An 18,782-nucleotide genomic window follows, 5' to 3' on the forward strand; every position below is an offset into this window, starting at 1 on the left:
GATTAGGTGTTTCTGAAAGTTTCGCTTATGAAAGGCGTTATGAGATTTGGGAAGAAGGAAAATCTTAGTCCCCGCTATATTGGGCCATATAGAATCCTGCGAAAGATCGGACAAATAGCTTATGAGTTGGAGTTGCCACCAGAATTAGCGGTTGTATACCCAGTACTTCATGTGTCATGGTATGACATTCAAGTTTTCAGTAGCAGGCGGTTGTGATATTTTAGACATGTGAAGTCCCATCAGGATGAGTATGGGTGGAAATAGTTGTTTTGGAATCAAGACAGAGAGTGTGGTGCATAAGATTCGATAAAATCGACTAAGTTTATGGAAGGTCTGACTTATATCAGGATTTCGTGAAAATCTGTCGAGAATTTGGGAAAATATAAAAGTTGTACCTCTTTGAAATAGCTTTCCAACGATATATTGTGCAACCCGAACGGATTTCTGAGCAAAAAGTTATGTGCGTTTTACTGGACAGTTAATGGTCCCGTGCGTAGCCGCACACTTGTGGCAGTTTTACTGCCCTGCTGCGTGTTCAGGTGCGCGGGAACGCACCCGGGAAGTCGTTTTATAATCCTTACCTCGTCCCCCCCACACCCCAAAGCACAAAATTTGCTCTAGAAAGGGAAGCTCTTAAGAACCTAACTGCTCAAAGGTCCCTCCACCATCCAAGGTGAGTTCTAATGGTGATTCTAAGTTAATTTCAATTCTCCAACATCTTATTAACATGAGGAAATCATTCAGATCATATATTCGATCGAGACATCATTGTTGAGAGAAGAAACCCTAGAATTCGAATTCAAGAGGATTGAACGTCAAAAGGTAATGTTTGTATCCTCTTATTGATTATAGCATTGGATTAATGATTATAGAGTCTAAGTTCATGAGATATGAGTTGGTGAGTACAAAAGGCCAAGTTTTGAATTCGCTGGTGATATCCTCGCCACATTACAGGTTGACTCTTAAATTCTCGTCACATATGCCGTAGATAGATCAATTAGAGAAAGAAGAGAAGGAAAATAATGTAACTCTTGGAAAATCCTTCCGTCATATCTTACCAGCTTTGATGAGAATGTCAAGTCATCCTTATCAAGTCCAGCGATGTCCAATTTTCATGTATAGGGATGTCACATTTTATGTAGAGGTAAGTAAATCCAATTTTAGCATAAAATTCGCTATCTATAATTGATCTATTACCTAATATATTAGTTAAACAGTACAAGATTGTCGCTCTCAGTAATTTAGGCATTAATTCTTATACTATTAGAACGAAAGCGGGTCGAAATTATCATAGAAAACTTTCAAGTAGTTCATATTCATGCGGCTCAAAATAGCCTTGCAACTGAAGAGCTTCCGTCGTTAAGTTCTGAATTTGGTAGAGATGGATTGTTAAAACGACGGGACAAGAGAGGGTATGATGAGGTTGTAGTCAACAAGCAATAATACTTTTTATTACTTGTCGAACCAGAACCCATCTCTGATTTCATAATTAAGAAATGATAAAAATGGCTGCTACAAAAACAATATAGCTGCGCGATCATATTAGTCAGTTGCAGCTGCTCCTCCCCATTGCTTTACACGACTTGCAGCTAGACTTGCCTGCAAAATTATAAGACTAATGCGTCAGTTCATGTTAAATATATATCCTAATGGACTGAAGCATTGTTGAAGCAAAGGCAGAGCTATATGGCCCGACAAATAGGATAAAAACGAAATTTTCTTTACATACATAAATTGTGCTTTATGTTTACTATACGATCTGTATGTTGTTGCAATATTTTTGAATTCCTAGCTCCTGTGCTGTTTGAAGGGTAGGAATAAATAATACTACTCCACATAACATGTAAAAGAGAGACAACACTGACCTCTTTCTCCCAGTTTGTCATTGCTGTAATAGCTATTAAGATAATGGTCTGCAAACAAATGCCTCCAATCATCCCACCCCAGATTCCCTGGAAGAATAAAACAACATTGTATTAGTTGGATAATACAGTTTTCACTACTATCAACGTACAGTTATGTATGTCTGACTGCTTGAAGTTGAATTCGGGATATATATTTTAGAAGTTCACCATAGCTCCAAAATCAAATTTGAAGCCCAAAAGTACACCAGCCGGCAAACCAACAATATAGTAACAGGCAATGTTAATATATGCCACAAGTGCCTGCCATCCAGCTCCAACAGCAACACCTTTAATTTTCAAAACAAAAACAAGAAATTAAGGGAAATGAGATTTAACTCTTTATCAGAAAGAATAGAATAGCCCTTATAACTGACAAAGATCGGTAATGTAGTCATGATAAACATGGGAAATTGAAAGTTATTTATTTAACATGGTTACCGGATAAGACAGGCTGAAGGCTGTTTAATAGAACTGTCCAGGCAAGCAACATTGCCAGTTTCTTTGTCTCATTGGCAACTGCTTCACTGTTAGTGAAAAGGTAGGGAAAATATTCTCTTGTTGCTAGCACGACAATCATGCAAGCTACTCCTATGACAGTTGATGTTAAGGAGACTACAATCACTGAAAATTTTGCAAGTCGTGCATTACCAGCTCCAAGTTCATTTGATATTCTCACACTACAATCAAGATTTAATCATTGAGTTAATACTTCTCAAACTCTCCCATTTCTCTCTTCTACCTTATACTACTACAAACACTACATGTGCAGTATCTAATAGATTAGCTAGTGCGATGTTGTTCTGCTTTGGAACAGAGTGTTTATTACCTGATGGCAGCATTAAATCCTAAAGAAATCATGGCCTGCCATCCATTAATGTTCATGCTGAAAAAAGAATTAGAGACTTGTGTTAGCAGATGTGTATCCTCCAATATGATGTGTAGAAACATAACAAAGATATTCTCCATCAACAAAATAAATTTAATGACTCGTTTTTCAAAATATGGAAGATTTTAGTTAATCCTCTTCAGTCTAAATCAGCTCAAATGCACTAATTTATGTTTACAACTTTATGTTTGAAGGCCATAGATTGAACAGAAAGACTGGAAAGACCCAAGATTCCTGACATCAAGGCATTGCTTTTCAATTGTTGCTCCATATTTGGCTTCTCTATCTAAATTAATAGCCTGTATCCTTATTAAACGTCAAGTAGTGAATAACTGAAAAGCAATATTAAACGTTAGTAGTGAATAACTGAAAAGTAAAGACAGCTCGCAGATTCAAAGGATGAATTAAGAGTTTTGCTTGGACATACATTTTTTTATATTTAAAAAGAAAAAGAGGAGGAGAAGATGATACCATATAGACATAGCATCAACTGGCACCAAAGGGTTAGGCAGAAGACCTGTGATTATGATCAGTATCATCAAATACCAGAACTCCAAGCTGCAATTAGTAAAGTCCATAAACAATTGTTTTAGACGAAATTTTATTTATTCACTTGTGGGAGAGTTACCATACCATAACATGACAGCAGAGGCCAAAGATAGCTTGACAAATCCAAACAAGTCTTGAAATGCCAAGGATGAGAAACCAGTCCAAGCTCCATCAGATTTGGTGACAAAGATATAGAGAAGCTGTAGAATTACAATGAGCCACCACGAGATATTCAGAGTGACAGCTGCTCCAATTAATCCCCATTTAAGTTTCAGTATGAATAACCAGCTAAAAAGGACATGTAGCACAAGAACACCAGCAGATATCCATGCCATCACTAACACTTTCCTCTGAGCTTGTAAGAATTTCTGAATTGGAAAGTTCATTGCATAAGCAAACAACTGTGGTATCATCCACAAAGCAAATTTTCCTGCATGCACTAGGATAAGTTAATTGTTGGATCTATAAATTGCATCCTGCTGCCAGCTTTGTTGGATGGAACTGACCAGCAGCATTTGAGATGCGAGTGGTTTGACCAGCCAAAAGGAGAATTGGAGGAGAAAAGACATAAACGGGAACCAAAATACAAGCCGTGGTGAGCAAAATAACCCAAGATCTTTGCATGTATATTCCCAGCATCCTCAGATGTCCTGCACCAAATGCTTGCCCGCATAATGTCTCCAATGCACTTCCCATCCCCAGCTGCCAATTTTTTATTAGCACTCACAAAGAAAAGAAATAAATTGAACTCTGAAAATCTATAAGGTTTTATGCTATTAGTGTATTGTAATATGTTGTAGTAGATAATATGTCTTATTTTTCAGGTTATTGTTTTCTCTCTTTATAGATGGTTTGTATATATACAGAGGCAGACGCAGATTATGGGTTGAGAGATCACCGGCACCCGGAAACTTCAGCAAAAACTCCATGTATACTTGTAAATGTCTTCAACAAATAGTCAAATATTAACAAATACCTCCGTACCAATCTTTATGAGCAGTGATAAATTTATATTGAATGTCATGGTGCCCCGCGACCGCCGAATCCTGGGTCCAATATATAGTTACATTTTATAGTATAAAAAATTCTTTTACATAATCATTGTATAGATGTTTAAACACACAAAAATATTGGAACTAATTAAATAGTGTCTTTTCTACAAAAGCAAGAAATCTTAAAATTGCTTTACCCCAAGAGGGTGCAATGCAAAAACGTGTGCAATTTAAATAGTGTCTTTAATCTTAACTGGAACTTGCAGCAAGCAATATACGTGTGATATATTAGATAGTTTTCCCGTTAATGTCTTGATAAGAATTTAAGGTTTTAAAATACCTGATTGAGATATATGGGATAAAAATTATCCATTCTTATGCAAATCATTCGAAACTCATCCATTTTTTCAAATTGCTGTTTTGCACGTGGTAACTAGAGAGGAATTGTCAAGAAGACCTCCAAAAAACTTAAATTGGTCAATTAACCTCCTATTTTCTTTCTCAATTTCTTTTGGATTAAAAAATGGCTAAATGAGCGGGTTAAGGTGGTTGGGGCCTTTTTAATATTTCCAAAACTTGTGAGTCACCTATAAGATTTGAAAAACAAGCTTTCTTTCTAATTTTTCCGCCATTTTCTCTTTCATCTCTCTACTCTCTCTTCTCTCTCTCACTCAACCCCTCGACCACGATGGTTTCTGGCAGGAAGGGACAAGAATCAAGTTTCGATTTTGAGTGCAATCGTCTCTATAGACCCAACAAGCACTGTGTTGTTGCTCAGACCGTGTCAATTTTGGTAAATTCTAAATTCTCTTTTTTTTCGTTTCTTACATTTGTGATTTGGGATTTTGTAGAGAGATTCGTTCATGTGCATGTTCAAGATCGATTGGGTTGTGTATAACCATATCTTATATGACGTGGGTGGTTATATTTGCTTCTTGGACTAGCTCTGTGCTCTGTATTTTACAATTTAGTCATGTTGTTATGGATGTTGCATTATGCAACAACATGTAAACTGCATATGATAAGAACAAGGAGGCTGCCAGTAAAGAGAGAAAGGATTTGGACTTTTGTGAGACAGATGATGCTTGCCAAGACTTGTGCCTTACACTCCTAATGTTATATCCTCAAAAGAAGTATGCCAAAACCTGGGGATGTGGAGTGGTGCAAGGCTAAGGTGTTGTACTGTGTGTGGCAAATTGATAACAAGTATTTTGTGCTTGTTGTTTTTCACTTGGCAGAGGGTTTGATTTGAATTTACGATAGCAATGTCAGTTTGTATGATGATGGTAAACTAGAAGAACTTGCCCCTCGCTCTCATGATGCCTAGGATTTTGATGAAAACTGGCTAGTTTACAGACTTAGGCCAAGATGTGCTTACGAAGAAATGGTCCCGGGAGCGTATTATGGATGTGTCATCCATTCAGCAAAGGTAAATTAAATGTGTCATCCATTATATTTTACTCATTCTTCTGGTTTCTTTAATAACTAATTGTGTCTTTGATTATTGTAGTGAAAGTAGTGGAGCATATGCAATGAAGGTCATTGACTTCCTCCTAACTGATACGCCGCTGGTGCAGCTTAATGACAAGCGAATGAGTTGTTTAGGGAAAAATTTACAGTAGATATCTTCGGGGGAGGGATGAACCCTTCTTATAATTTATATTTGTGTTGTTCATGGGACAAATTCATTTAGGGTGAACTTGTAGTAATATGTGATATTTGCATCTACCTCTATGTAATGAAACTACCTTTTTGCCGATTAACTATTGATGTTGTAAGTTTTGTTTCTTTAGCGTTTCCTTTTTGTATTACAACATGTAGCTAGAGGGTGCGTAATAGACAATGTCTCTAGTAAAAAATTAGCTACTTGGTTGCGTAATAGACACTGAGTCTATCAATAAACTTACTACTTGGTTGCATAATAGATTCAAAGTCGCATCTAATAACTTCATCAAATATAACATTACATTAGTACAACATCACATGATCCAAAAGACTTCCAACAAAATAAACTTACAGTAATTAAACTATTCCTACTAACAACAAACCAATATTCCTTCTCACTTCATCATCCATGCTGCTACGAATCCGACAATGACGCACAATAGTATAACCCACTTGTTCCGCCTCATTTCATTCATCTTAACTATCCCTCCAACATAATCACTTACAAGAATATGCCCTCCCTCCAGTTCAATCCCTCCATCATCATCATCTTCCTCATGATCATCCATTGATATTATATTTTCAAGTTCAGCCACCTTCATCTGCAGAATAATTTCATGCTTAAGAGCGTCTTTTTCACACTTCAAACTACTGATAAGGTCAGCAATCCTTGGGTCTAGCATATCATCATTCCATTCCCAAAATTAACATCTTTTACCCTATCAAATGAAATAGAAAAATAATTTATCAGTAAAATTGAATCCCTAAAATTAAAAAGAGGCGAATCTGTGAAATTTATCTTACCTTAGGTTTGGAACATTTTGAGAATCGCCTACCAGCATTCACCGGAGTTGTAGCTGTGAATTGACTGGCAGCCATGCCGAAGTGACAATACTTTCTCGACCCAAAGGATGCACTCGACTCTTGACTCATTTCTCGACTCTTGACAATAAGTAAGATTTTGGTTAAAATCTGCAAAAATAGCATCCTTCAGATCCGACGAGGATGGGCCTTTGCCATTAACATACCCTTTCTTGTAATATGCACCCAAAGTCTTCGACGACGCGTTAGGATGACGACTTGATATGTGTTATAACTCGCATGTGTGCTCGCCATGGTACTTGGTAATAAAAAAAATCTATAAGAATTCTCGTACTTTAAAGCGCATAACTTCCACGGGCAACTTACATCTGGGCATGTCACCGAAGTTAGTTTACTGCTATTCTTCTTCATACGAAAAATGCATTTTCACAGAAGTAACCTCCAACTATTTCATTAGATCTAATTTGTTGTCGAAATATTTTCCAAGGAAAAGACCTGTACCATCAGGGTGGTTGTATTGTGTAGCTAACGAGTCCACCAAGCCTTCATCTCCAGCTGCCCAACTGACAATATCTGGGAGCTCTTCCGCTCCATTTGCATCTTCCGGACCGTACGAGTTCATTTCATTGTCACCAAAATAATGCAAGTCATGACTAAATCCATCGAAGCCATCTTTCATAATTCTTTCCTTCTCTACTTCTAAAATTTGTGGCTGTGTTGTTGTTGGTGGTGGTGTAGCTGCGGCGTTTGAACCTTGATGAGATCTTTCAACAGAAACTTCAGCCCCTTCTTCAAACTCATTTTCAGCCACAAATATCTTCAAACAAGGTCTCATACCATCAATTGTAACATCAAGGAGGTACGATTGCAAATCATTGTCATTCTTAATGAAGGAAGAGGAATCTTGTCCCTCTTCGGCATAGAGTTAAGCATATATGTAATATTCAAATGCCTTATAGACAAATGATGACATCAATAAATTTGTCAAATGTACAATTGCTGGGTATTCAAATAGGTACTGTAACCTTTGTATGCGAATTACAATTCCAACTATTTGGCCACTCAACCCATTCACCAGAATATAGACCGCATACTAATATATAATCTTTCATAAGTTTATTGTGAACCATTGGTCTATTGTACACTAGTGGTCGAGCACTATGCATATAAAATTTGCAGAAACTCAGATTAACAATGACGAAGAAGATGAGATGAAAACACTTACCAGATGAAAGAGTTACACAATATACCACCTAGAATGAATTATAAATCCAGTGTACTGCCAATTTCATCTCCAAATTCGACAGATCAGAAAACCCCCCAATTTTTTGATTTCTACTCCGTAAATGATAAATCAAAAGAATGAAGCTTTGAAAGGAATGGGTAAGAAGCGAGACGACCTCTGTGTGTTGAATGCAAGAAAAACAAGCTGCAATGGAGGAATCAGCCGTGGGAAATGGGGGTTGGGATGGCAGAAACGACGGGAAGGGATGGGATTTTTTTTTTAAATCTGAAAATATTAGAATTATATAGGTTGGGACCAAAGTGTAATAAGTAAAACTTTAGGGATAAAGACTGAACTTTTTCCCTTCACTTTATAATCTCACTTAAGCACTAGTTAAGCATGAAGGTCAATCTTACAATAATTAAAACTTGAAGGTCACTTAGCCCATTCAAGTTTGAAAGTGGGTCACTTTGCCAACTACCCTGGTAATTAATTCGAGTTGCAACTCTGTTTGTTAGCTTAAATTAATCACTGTATGACCTTTCTCAGCATCTTTAGCATTAAATTCTAATTCTTTTTACGGTTAAATAGATGGATAGAATATCTAGGAGTATTTAAGTTATAAGTCTCAAATTAATATGAGCATTGTGACAAGAAAATGCAAAATAAACGTTAAAATCTTAAAAACTTTAAGATCACAACCGTCCAGGATATAATAATTGAGAAATTGAAACACTTTAATGTCGAGTAAATCGAATATACATGACACACAGTGAAGCTAAAACCAAGGAGGCAGGGAAATTGACTTTGATGTTAAGAATTTAGACTTGGATATACGGTAAAAACATACCTACACCGCTTTCTACAATAAATAATATCAATTTTTCATGGTAAGTAATTTGATGAGGTAAGAATATATATTAATTAGTCATTATAAAGTGAAACACATGTCATGCATTTGATTAATTTAATTTTATCAGAACGGAACTAACAAAAAAGTAGAGTAGTTAAATTCATATTTTGATACACAGCTGCTATTCTTATTAGCTTCAGGCCAAAATAAAAGAAGATAGTAGAAAGTGATCGTATTTTGCACATTTAAAATGAATTAAGTAAAGTTATCACTCTAACTATTTAAACTTTTAAGAAAGATGATTCACATAATTTAATATTATATTAAAGCAATCAGACATTAAAGTTTGGGTGTAACTATTATGCAGCAATAGTATACTTATGTATTCCAGATGAGTTAATTGATCAATCAACCATGTCGCCATCTGAGACTAATTAAGATCGACTATATATGAATCATCTCTAACTACTCAGTTTTATTGAGCCATATCTCATTCCATGTATTTGAGATCAGGAAAAATCAATATTCACTACATACAAAGTTGGAAATGCAGGAGGAATTTAAGTTGAATAGATTGACCTTGTAAGTGAAAGTTCTTTTTACATTATTATTGTAGTTTTACCTACTTTAACACATTGCTTATCATAATTTGAAGATAGTCAAATCATGCTTTTTACAAAAAAAATATACTATCTGAAATAATATTTTAAGGCAATACTTGTGAAAATATAAAAACTTCTTATAAGTAAATTTAACTCTAGAAGAGTAGCTCTGAATTGATAATCTTTTGCCAAAAAATTATATTATTGAGTAAACATGTTTTGTATGTATAACTACACTACGTTGAGTCTTCTTGACTTCATATATTTTATTTTTTATATTTTGACTCCTTTTAAGGAAATCTTGATTCCGAGCTCCGGAGAAAATATATATGAAAGTGATAACTTAATTACCATGACACCAAAAGCAAGGCCGGTAATAACAGAGTTTTCAATAGAGACAGCAGCCAGTTCAAGCTCCCCAATTTGACCGGCAAAAGTCTGAGTGAGTGCACCAAGTGAATACTGACATACGGTAGTGAAAATGGCAGGACCAGCCAGCTCCCATAGCCTCTTCGACTCCCAACCAAATTCCTTAACAAATCCAACGTCGTCGTTATTGCCACGTCTACTCACCGCCTGCTTTTCTTCTCCGTCCAGCTGATCATTATCAAGAAGGGGCTCTGTGTTGCGACTCATGACTATAAACAATCACTTATATGCCTGCACGCGGAGATGTTCCAAGATTTAAATTTAAGGTTCAAGACTCCGAGTTTATTGAAAAATGTGGGTTCAAAACTTGTTTTTCACAAGTATAACTATGGTATGCGTTGAAAATCTGTCTTCTGTTTTTGAACGCACCCCTAACTCCATAAAATATTTGCCTCTGCCCGATGCTAAGCGCTAAGCCAGGAGAAGAAGATCAGTGGATTAGGCAAATTATTGAAGGGAGACTTAGTTTTGTTTTTCTTTCTGTGGACAGAATTACCGCGATTGGTCAAATTAGTACTTTTGTTAGGTTCAAACTTGCGTGACAGATATGATTTTGTCTACGCCTTTAGAGGCTGCGATTGTAGGGACTAGGGGTCTTTTCTAACTAGGAGGCCAAAGATACATACTATTAAGTCTAGTAAAAACTACTCCTTAAGTTTGTTTTTTTAGAACAAAACTGCTACATCATTAATATTATCCAATTTATAAATGTTGGGCCTAAACAAATATGCAAGTATACGCGGTCGATAAGTAATAAAGTGATGAAAAAGTATTATTTCCACGAGGATTTATGATCAACTATTGTCCAATCTAAACTATTTATAAATTTATTGCTCAAGTGATCGTGAAGACGACGATTGTGATTTTTATAACTAAATTACTACGAACTAATAAGTAAGCAAGAAAATAAGATCGCAAGTAGAGCAAACAAACACTTAGAAAGAATTCAATGAGATGGGGATATTGCAGGGTTATGGGATTAACGTCTCTCCTATTGTGTTCTTCCGGTTGATGTAATCACTTGACTTATCTAATCTATTGATTAACATGGTTTATTATGCTCGCGAAGTTCTTTCGACGCTTCGCTCGCTTATTCAAGAAAACCTAAGACTATTTGTCTATAGAATCAAATTTGACAAGAACGCATGTATATTTCCTGCAAAAATAACCAAGTAAGGCAACTAGAATATGTCTATCCTAATCACGAATCTATTCTCTGATGCCCAGATTCAAGAACTTACTCTACTCAATCTTATATGCAATTTATAGTTCCCACTTTCGAGTTCAACTATAAATTTGTAGATAGTACTCTATTATTAGCTACGCAATAGAATAATTAAGTGCAAGATTGAATAAACAAATAAATATGATAGAATCCTGCAACACAATCAACTGTCAAATTACAATAGTCAAACACGACCCATAACCCCAGAATAACGAGTTTCTTAATTACTCATGTTCATGACAATAATTAAAATATTATTTTTAAACTTAAAAGGTATGAATACTAGATGAAGGATGGAAGAATTGATGAATTATGTGCTCACGAGTGTTCCGTACTTGTGTTTTTCTCTCAAAATGTCGTATTCCCCTCCAAAATAGGTTTAGACTTGCTTTAATACGAGTTGGGGCATCTTGGGTCAAAATAACCTTGTTTCGGGCGAAGTAGGACAACTTCCCACCACCCAGCTCCCAGGATAGCGTGGGGCGCTATCCCCGGTGCTGGGAATTTCGGTGCTTCTGGATATTGCACAACAGGTAGTGCCCCACGCTAGCTTGGGCGCTACATTGTCCCAATTTTTCACTTTGTTCCCTTTTTGCTTCGAATCATACACCTTCATCCCACATTACTCCCGGATGACTCCTACACATAAAAATACCACGAATTAGCACATATTATTATAATACACATCCGAAATCTACGAACATGAGTAAAATGTGAGAAAATATGCATATAAATATACATACTTTAAGCCGAATATCAACACCCCACACTTAAACTCTTGCTCGCCCTCGAGCAATGGAACTATAACTACACCCCAACAACGTACACCTCAACTAGGGAAGAGCAATTCAATTTTTCAATCATACACTCTACCTTTGACTATGGTTGATACCGGAAATCAAGCATGAACATACGAATTTCACATTCTTCCTGTTTTACACATGCCCAAGTATACACATTCAATTCAACCAATTCAAACAACCTATCCATAACTACCCTACCTCAAGAGCTGACTCGTTACCACTAAGTACCCTCAACTCGCGCACTCACCCAACAAAAGAAATTAACAACATTACCAATCCGTCAAGAGATCAAATGCCCTCACCAACAAACAAGACAGTGAATATAGATATAGTCCACACGTTCAAGTATAACTTTGAACATTAAATGAGGACATCACACAATTTAACAAAATTCGCTCACTCTCACAAAGAAATTCATGTGCATCCCGTGGTCATACCATAAGCTTGCTCATAGTGTACATTTCTACTAATCTAAGCTAGCCAAATCTAGGATCAATTAGGACTTTATGGTACATAATGTAAACTAAGAGACGGGTATGATACATTTAGGAATAATGACTAACCCTCCTAAGCACTTTAATACACTACACTCAATAATCGAGCACGTAATCTTCTCAATCAATTCACTCGCCACAAACCATACACAATATAACTCTTCCTTCAATTAAGCACTTCTATGTTCCCACTAACACGAATTAGTAAGATTAGGAGGTGTTTTTTTTTCTTTTCTTCTTGACTATCACATTATTTATAATTTTTTCTTTGCAATTTTCTTTTTTCTCTCTTTTTCTTTCTTACACACACTCCATACATTAAGGTTCATCAGCTAGTGGTATTTTTCACAACTTTAGTACACCTTATGGGCCCTTCCATGGTTCCACTCGAAAGTTACTTCCCAAATCTCTCACCTTACTTATTTTAGCGACTAAGTGCCTTCGGAGGTAAAGATTCAACAAGCTCAAGTTACGAACAAAATCGGGATATGGCTTATAATGTGGGTGCCAAGGAAAAGGTCTATAGGCTCAAAGAGGCTAGCAACGGAAAAATTTTATTTGCAAGTGACAAGCACATCTATGATCAAGCAAAGAATTGCCTACGTCATCTCCTATACTAGCATAACTTAATGATTTCGCTTCGAATAACACACATGGCAAGTTCTAGACTACACATGATAGCACATAATAACACAAATCTCTACTCACACATTGCACATGACTCAATCAAGATGGTTCTGTTCAACTCTCAAGTCAAGCAAGCACATATAGTTGAAATTTTTTAAGCAATAATGCACTAGGTGACATACAAGTCAAACAATTGAGAAAAAGACATCACATAGTAGGCTATTTATTTCACTTAGTCATTATAATTCAAATCAAATATAACAGGAAGACAAAGCACATGCCATAGCCTAACGTGCCAGCACCAACCATGTCAATAGGTATTTAGAGCAACTCAGATTTCTTCCTATCCTACTCCTAAAAAGTTAAAACCAAAATACCCGGTTCAAGCTACACCCTTGGAAAAGAACTGGCGCCCAAAGAAAACCAAGGGATACTACCTAACTATTCTAAAAAAAAACTTTTTGGTATTTTTAATCGGACCTTAATCCCTCAAGAAAGTTATCCAAGAGATCCATCGCCGGGAAAAGTCCGAGTTTTTTCTGATTTGTTTTTATTTTAATTATGCTAGAATACTACTAACTAACTAGACTATGTCTACTACGAGTCCTAATAAAACAGTTTTATACAATTACACTTCAAAAAGTAGTTCCTCCACCCCACACTTATGTTGTGCATAGTCCCCGATGCATATAAGAATTCAAAACAAAAGTAAGGTGGAGAGAAGAACTCCCTGCTACTCGGACCCATGAGGGTCATACTCGGAGCCTTCATCCTCATAACGCCCACCAGCCGAAGCTCCGGGCTCATCATCATCTGCTCCTGGGGGCACCAAAGCCATTGGCCCCGTGACATTAGCACCAATATCATCCTCATCATCTAAGCCCTAGTTGGTGTTTTCATTCTCCGATGGGTGAATGGGACTGCCAGGTACAACCCCCAATATTTTCTTTGAAGAACTGGACAAATCATTATGTAGATGCATACACTCCTCATCCGTCATGCCCAACTTGCTCATTATCAAATTCAGGAAGCCATATAAATATCTGATGAAATTTTTATCCCGCTCATTCCGCGTAGCCTGGCTCATCTTGGAAGTAGATTCCAACAAAGAAGTAATGTCCATTAGTCCTTTCGGAGCCTCCACCACCTCATCATAACCGGGGTACTCAGGCACCTCATGAGAGAGCATGTACTACATCAACAGGTCACCAAAGAAGAACCTTTTTATCTTATGCCTAAATCATGCGGGGGACATCTCCCCTAACATAATCTCACCCACATTGACGGGTCTCCAGTCATCAGAAAAAAGATCAAACACACACTGGCTCGAGTGCACTCGCTGTTGTGATCCACTAGCATTAGTCTGGCCTGTACAAAATTTTGCCACACCTTGGTAGTTTTGTTGAAGTCAAATTGGATCATCTCATTATATGTATCACCCTTTGTCCTCGTTTATTTTGCATTAGAATCTATGCCATATAGAGTGTGATGAATAGTAGTGTAGCTTGGGCACTTTATAAACTTTTGCAGCCTCCTCGAGTTAGGGAAATCAACTCCTAAGAATTTGCATAAAGACACCCTATCCAATGGCACTTCCTTCTCTTTGACCCACGACATGAACTTATGCTCAATCTAATTCACATACAGCTAGCTCCCTTACCATGCTCAAATTTGCATGTCCCAAGCACTCAAGGAACTTGTCCATCTTCATACCTCTCAACCTAGCTAGCACATCGGGGAAATGCTTCTCCATAGTAGTCACATTGATCCCCATTTCAGAGACATACCGCCCATATGGCTCAAAGTTATGATACCACTGGATAGCATCCTCACGAACCAGATCTAATTGGGGCCATGGTCCCGATGGTGCCCTCCTTGACCCGCCAACAACATGCTTCCCTTTTGCTTGCCGAGCTGACCCTTTACCTCGCTTGCGCTTTTTAGGAGGGAGAGCAGTAGTAGAGGACTTTCCCACTCCTTTTTCCCGAGGGATAGGGAGGTTTTCCAATTAAAGTGACATTATTCGAAATAAGATTATTTATTTAATTAGAGTCGCCACTTGGAATAATTATTATGGTGTCCCAAGTCACCGGTTTATTTTTAGAATCCCAATTCGAGGAAATTGACTCTATTTATGGTCCGCGAACATAGAAGACCGGGTAAGAAATTCTGTTAACCTGGAAGAAGGTGTGGGGCACTCCCGAGTTTCGTGGTTTTAGCACGACCGCTTAACAATTAATACTTGGCCTAATTATTTAATTTATTACATATTCAAAATTTTTTATGTGTTACCGCTTCTATACCGCTTTTAATTATTTTTAAACAATTATGGAGTTTATTTAAATAAGTCGCGGCGTCGCGCACTTGTTATTTTTGTACACATTGCAAATCACGCCACGTAAAATATATCCATAATTTACAACATATTTAGTTTAATTATTTGAAGTTGGGATCAAGTCGCGTGAACGCGCACTTGAGTTTTGGAGTTATGTACCATGCCTATGCCAAGGGAACCGTACCCATAGTTACGATGATTTATTATTCGCGCCTAAAACAAGCTACGATGTTCGAAAGTTGTTTATTTTACCATGCTTTGAAATCAATGTGTAAGGCTATGAATTATGGAATTATTTTGGAAAATTCAGTATACGTGTGCCTAATGTCATGAATGATGGAAATTTGAACCTTTTAAAAGGAAAGGACAAAACTTGGTGACAAAGTACGATGAGAAAAATGTGAATTGCCTCTTTGTTCTGGTTCGCAACATTTGTTGCATTTTGCTAATTAAAAGAATTTGAATTAACTGATGATGGTTAGTAAAGTTATGGGCTGAACTCAGTTAAGTGCTCACACTAAATCCCCAACAATTTAAATGAGCAGAAATGGGCCTAGGCCCAATAACGTTACAAGTCACTCGTTGGGACTAATATTTAGTAATGAGGCCATAAATTGCAAAAGAGGCCTAAGCTGGGTCCAGAGGCGCGGATGTCTCAGGAGTTTTTGGAGACTCGAATTACTACTCAAACCTAATGATTTCTGTATATTCCAACGGGCCTTTCCACATGATTTTATGAGAGCATATGAAAACCAAAAGTGCAAACTTTCTCAAAATATCAATACATGACTATTCCAAACTTTAAAAAAGAAAAAGAAAATCATCTGGAACCATTCTCGACACTAGTACATGATCATTCAAATTACAGGCCAATATCAAATTGTTGTCATGATATAGAATCTTAATAGTGACTCACAACCCTTCATACTATGATCTCATTTTGAACTCAAAGCATTTAACCTCTCAAACTCGTATATCAAAAGCATCAGTAATGGCTAGATTCAGTCCAAATTCTTAAAAACTCACTAAATGCATGACTCATAATAAAATAATGGCATTTTGAACTATGAACTTGCTCTATTGAGATAGTTCTACCATCAGTAGCAATTAAACTAATTAATACATAGTCTGCAGCATTAAATTTCAACCCAAAATTGGAAATCAGAACTTCAACCTAACACGGAAGCAATTATAAGCAACAATCGAACCTATATGACTAATCATAGAGCATTGAGTGATTAATGTTACATCACGTATTTTTGTACGTTAAAGTTTCGTCGTAAGTTAATCGACGTAAGCTTGGGAATGAGATTATTTTGAGGTTATAAGTATTATGCTATTTCAAACAAGTGATAAGTAAATTCGTGAAGGTGAGAGGGTAAGCGAATCAAAGAAAATGAGTTCCGTTGAAGGTTGTCATTTTGAGATAAAATACGATCCAAGCTACAATACCCCGTATTTATGGACTTGTGCCATACAAGGTACCACATGACCATGATAGTAAGATGTATAAAATATGTTAAAATTGAGTAATATTTTAAGTAATTTGAGATAATTCTTAATTATGTGGGTAATTGGTTAATGGAAGATTAACTAGTTAATTAAAAATTAGTGGGTGATTAATTAAGGCTTTTGGATAAAGCCTTAACGTGGCAGCCCAATTTGTGACTCTAGGTGGCAAAAATTGGCGAGTTTAGTGGCTTAGTCTTCTTGAAAAGTGGGGCCCACCCCTATAATAAGACTTCTCAAAATCAAAGAATGATGCTTGTATCTAGATACCAAGTACGGATGGAGCTCACAACCTTAAAGAGATCTTCTAATCTTATTAAAGTATGATGCTAAGATTTGCTAAGTCAAAAACAAATGAAGATGCTTCTTTAATACTCCATGCTGCAAGACTTCTTTAATTCATGTTGCAAGGCTTCTTTAATACATAATCTCCAATTAACTAGCCTTCAACAAAAAAATTTATCTGAAGTTATACTGCGAGGCTTCTTAGAAAATAGCAACGAGATTTTGCGATTCTAAAGGAGTACGATGCAATCTTTCTCAAGAATATCATACGGATTTCCCCTACTTCAATCCGCTGTTACATGTTGTCGCAATTGACGTGTGTTAGAAGTATTGTCAAGAGAATCGGCTCAGGTATGTTAAGACTATCCCTTCTTTCCTTTTAGCATGATCTAAATGATACAAATAAAATGAGCAAAATACGCAACTTTCATAAATACTAGAGATGCCTATGTTCTTGATTCCCCATGTGTTCTATTGTTCTATCATCTGTTCATGGGTCTCAAAAAATACGTAAGTTGATAAAGTTTGTTTCATGATATTAATCAAAGGCATATTGATCTTATGACATTCTGAGAAATCTTATTAACATACTTCTTATGCATTTCATTCATGTATACATGTACATTGACTTATGACCAGATGGCGTTATATACGCGTATATTATATGTATATGGCAAAAAGGTGACGGCGTTATATACGCACCACCACCTGATCAGCTGGTATACGTTGATAATTTGCCCACAGTGGCCGAGATGATACGATGGGATGCCCTCAGAGGCTTGATGATGTTATGTATATATATACCTATGCATGATATAACATTTATACGCATATGCATGGCATTGTAAATATTAATGATTCACAGAGTTATTCAGACTTATATGTTGAGTCTTTTACTCCATGTTTCTCTCATGTCTATTACTTACTGATTTTCGTTTCTTACATACTCGGTACATTATTTGTACTGACGTCCCTTTTGCCTGGGGACGCTGCGTTTCATGCCCGCAGGTCCCGATAGACAGGTTGAGAGTCCTCTAAATAGGTTATCAGCTCAACGGAAGGTATTGGTGCGCTCTATTTGCTTCAGAGTTGCTTATTTGGTCAGTATGATTTGGACACGTATTGATTGGTATATCGGGCCCCTGTCCCGGCCTTATGACGTTTATGTACTCTTAGAGGCTTGTAGACATATGTCATGTATATGAAAGATTGTATGATCTGTCGGCCCATGTTCAGTGTACGAGTGATCATTTTGGCCTTATAGGCCCATATGTCATATGTATAAGTTTGTATTACATGTCGGGTCATCCTATGTCGAGTGTTCCCTCATGTTTCATTCTAGTTATCTCACAACAGACTTTCCGTTTCATTTACCTATGATAGTATGATACAAAAGTTACGTTACGTTGGTGCTCGGTTGAGTAAGGTACCGGGTGCCCGTCGCGGCCCATCGATTTGGGTTGTGACAATTAACTACTTGACTCATAGAATGATTTGGCTTTAAACACTTAGCTTAAACAAACAATCAACTCAGACGTTCAATTTCAAAATACTAGAATCCAGAACTTAACAGGGAG

At 36.8% G+C, this 18,782-nt stretch overlaps 1 protein-coding gene across 1 annotated transcript; it reads right to left on the minus strand.

Annotated features, from left to right (window-relative positions):
- Positions 1-1,263: 1,263 nt before the first annotated feature.
- LOC104087991 (protein DETOXIFICATION 33) lies at positions 1,264-10,445 on the minus strand. The gene is made up of 9 exons (XM_009592591.4): positions 9,850-10,445; positions 3,846-4,041; positions 3,424-3,769; positions 3,262-3,348; positions 2,731-2,787; positions 2,343-2,581; positions 2,073-2,191; positions 1,866-1,952; positions 1,264-1,599 (listed from the first exon to the last, which is right to left on the minus strand). The coding sequence occupies exons 1-9, from the start codon at positions 10,132-10,134 to the stop codon at positions 1,543-1,545; spliced, it is 1,473 nt and encodes a 490-aa protein (XP_009590886.1). The 5' UTR covers positions 10,135-10,445; the 3' UTR covers positions 1,264-1,542.
- Positions 10,446-18,782: the final 8,337 nt, after the last annotated feature.

The sequence above is a fragment of the Nicotiana tomentosiformis genome, chromosome 11 (genome assembly GCF_000390325.3).
Source record: "Nicotiana tomentosiformis chromosome 11, ASM39032v3, whole genome shotgun sequence".
Taxonomy (NCBI): Eukaryota; Viridiplantae; Streptophyta; class Magnoliopsida; order Solanales; family Solanaceae; genus Nicotiana; species Nicotiana tomentosiformis.

Coding starts and splice junctions, on each gene's coding strand:
- LOC104087991 (XM_009592591.4), bottom strand. CDS start 10,134: ATGAGTCGCAACACAGAGCCCCTTCTTGATAATGATCAGCTGGACGGA. Junction 4,042..9,849: donor GCCTTGCTTTTGGTGTCATG/GTAATTAAGTTA, acceptor AAAAATTGGCAG/CTGGGGATGGGAAGTGCATT. Junction 2,582..2,730: donor GGATTTAATGCTGCCATCAG/GTAATAAACACT, acceptor TCTTGATTGTAG/TGTGAGAATATCAAATGAAC.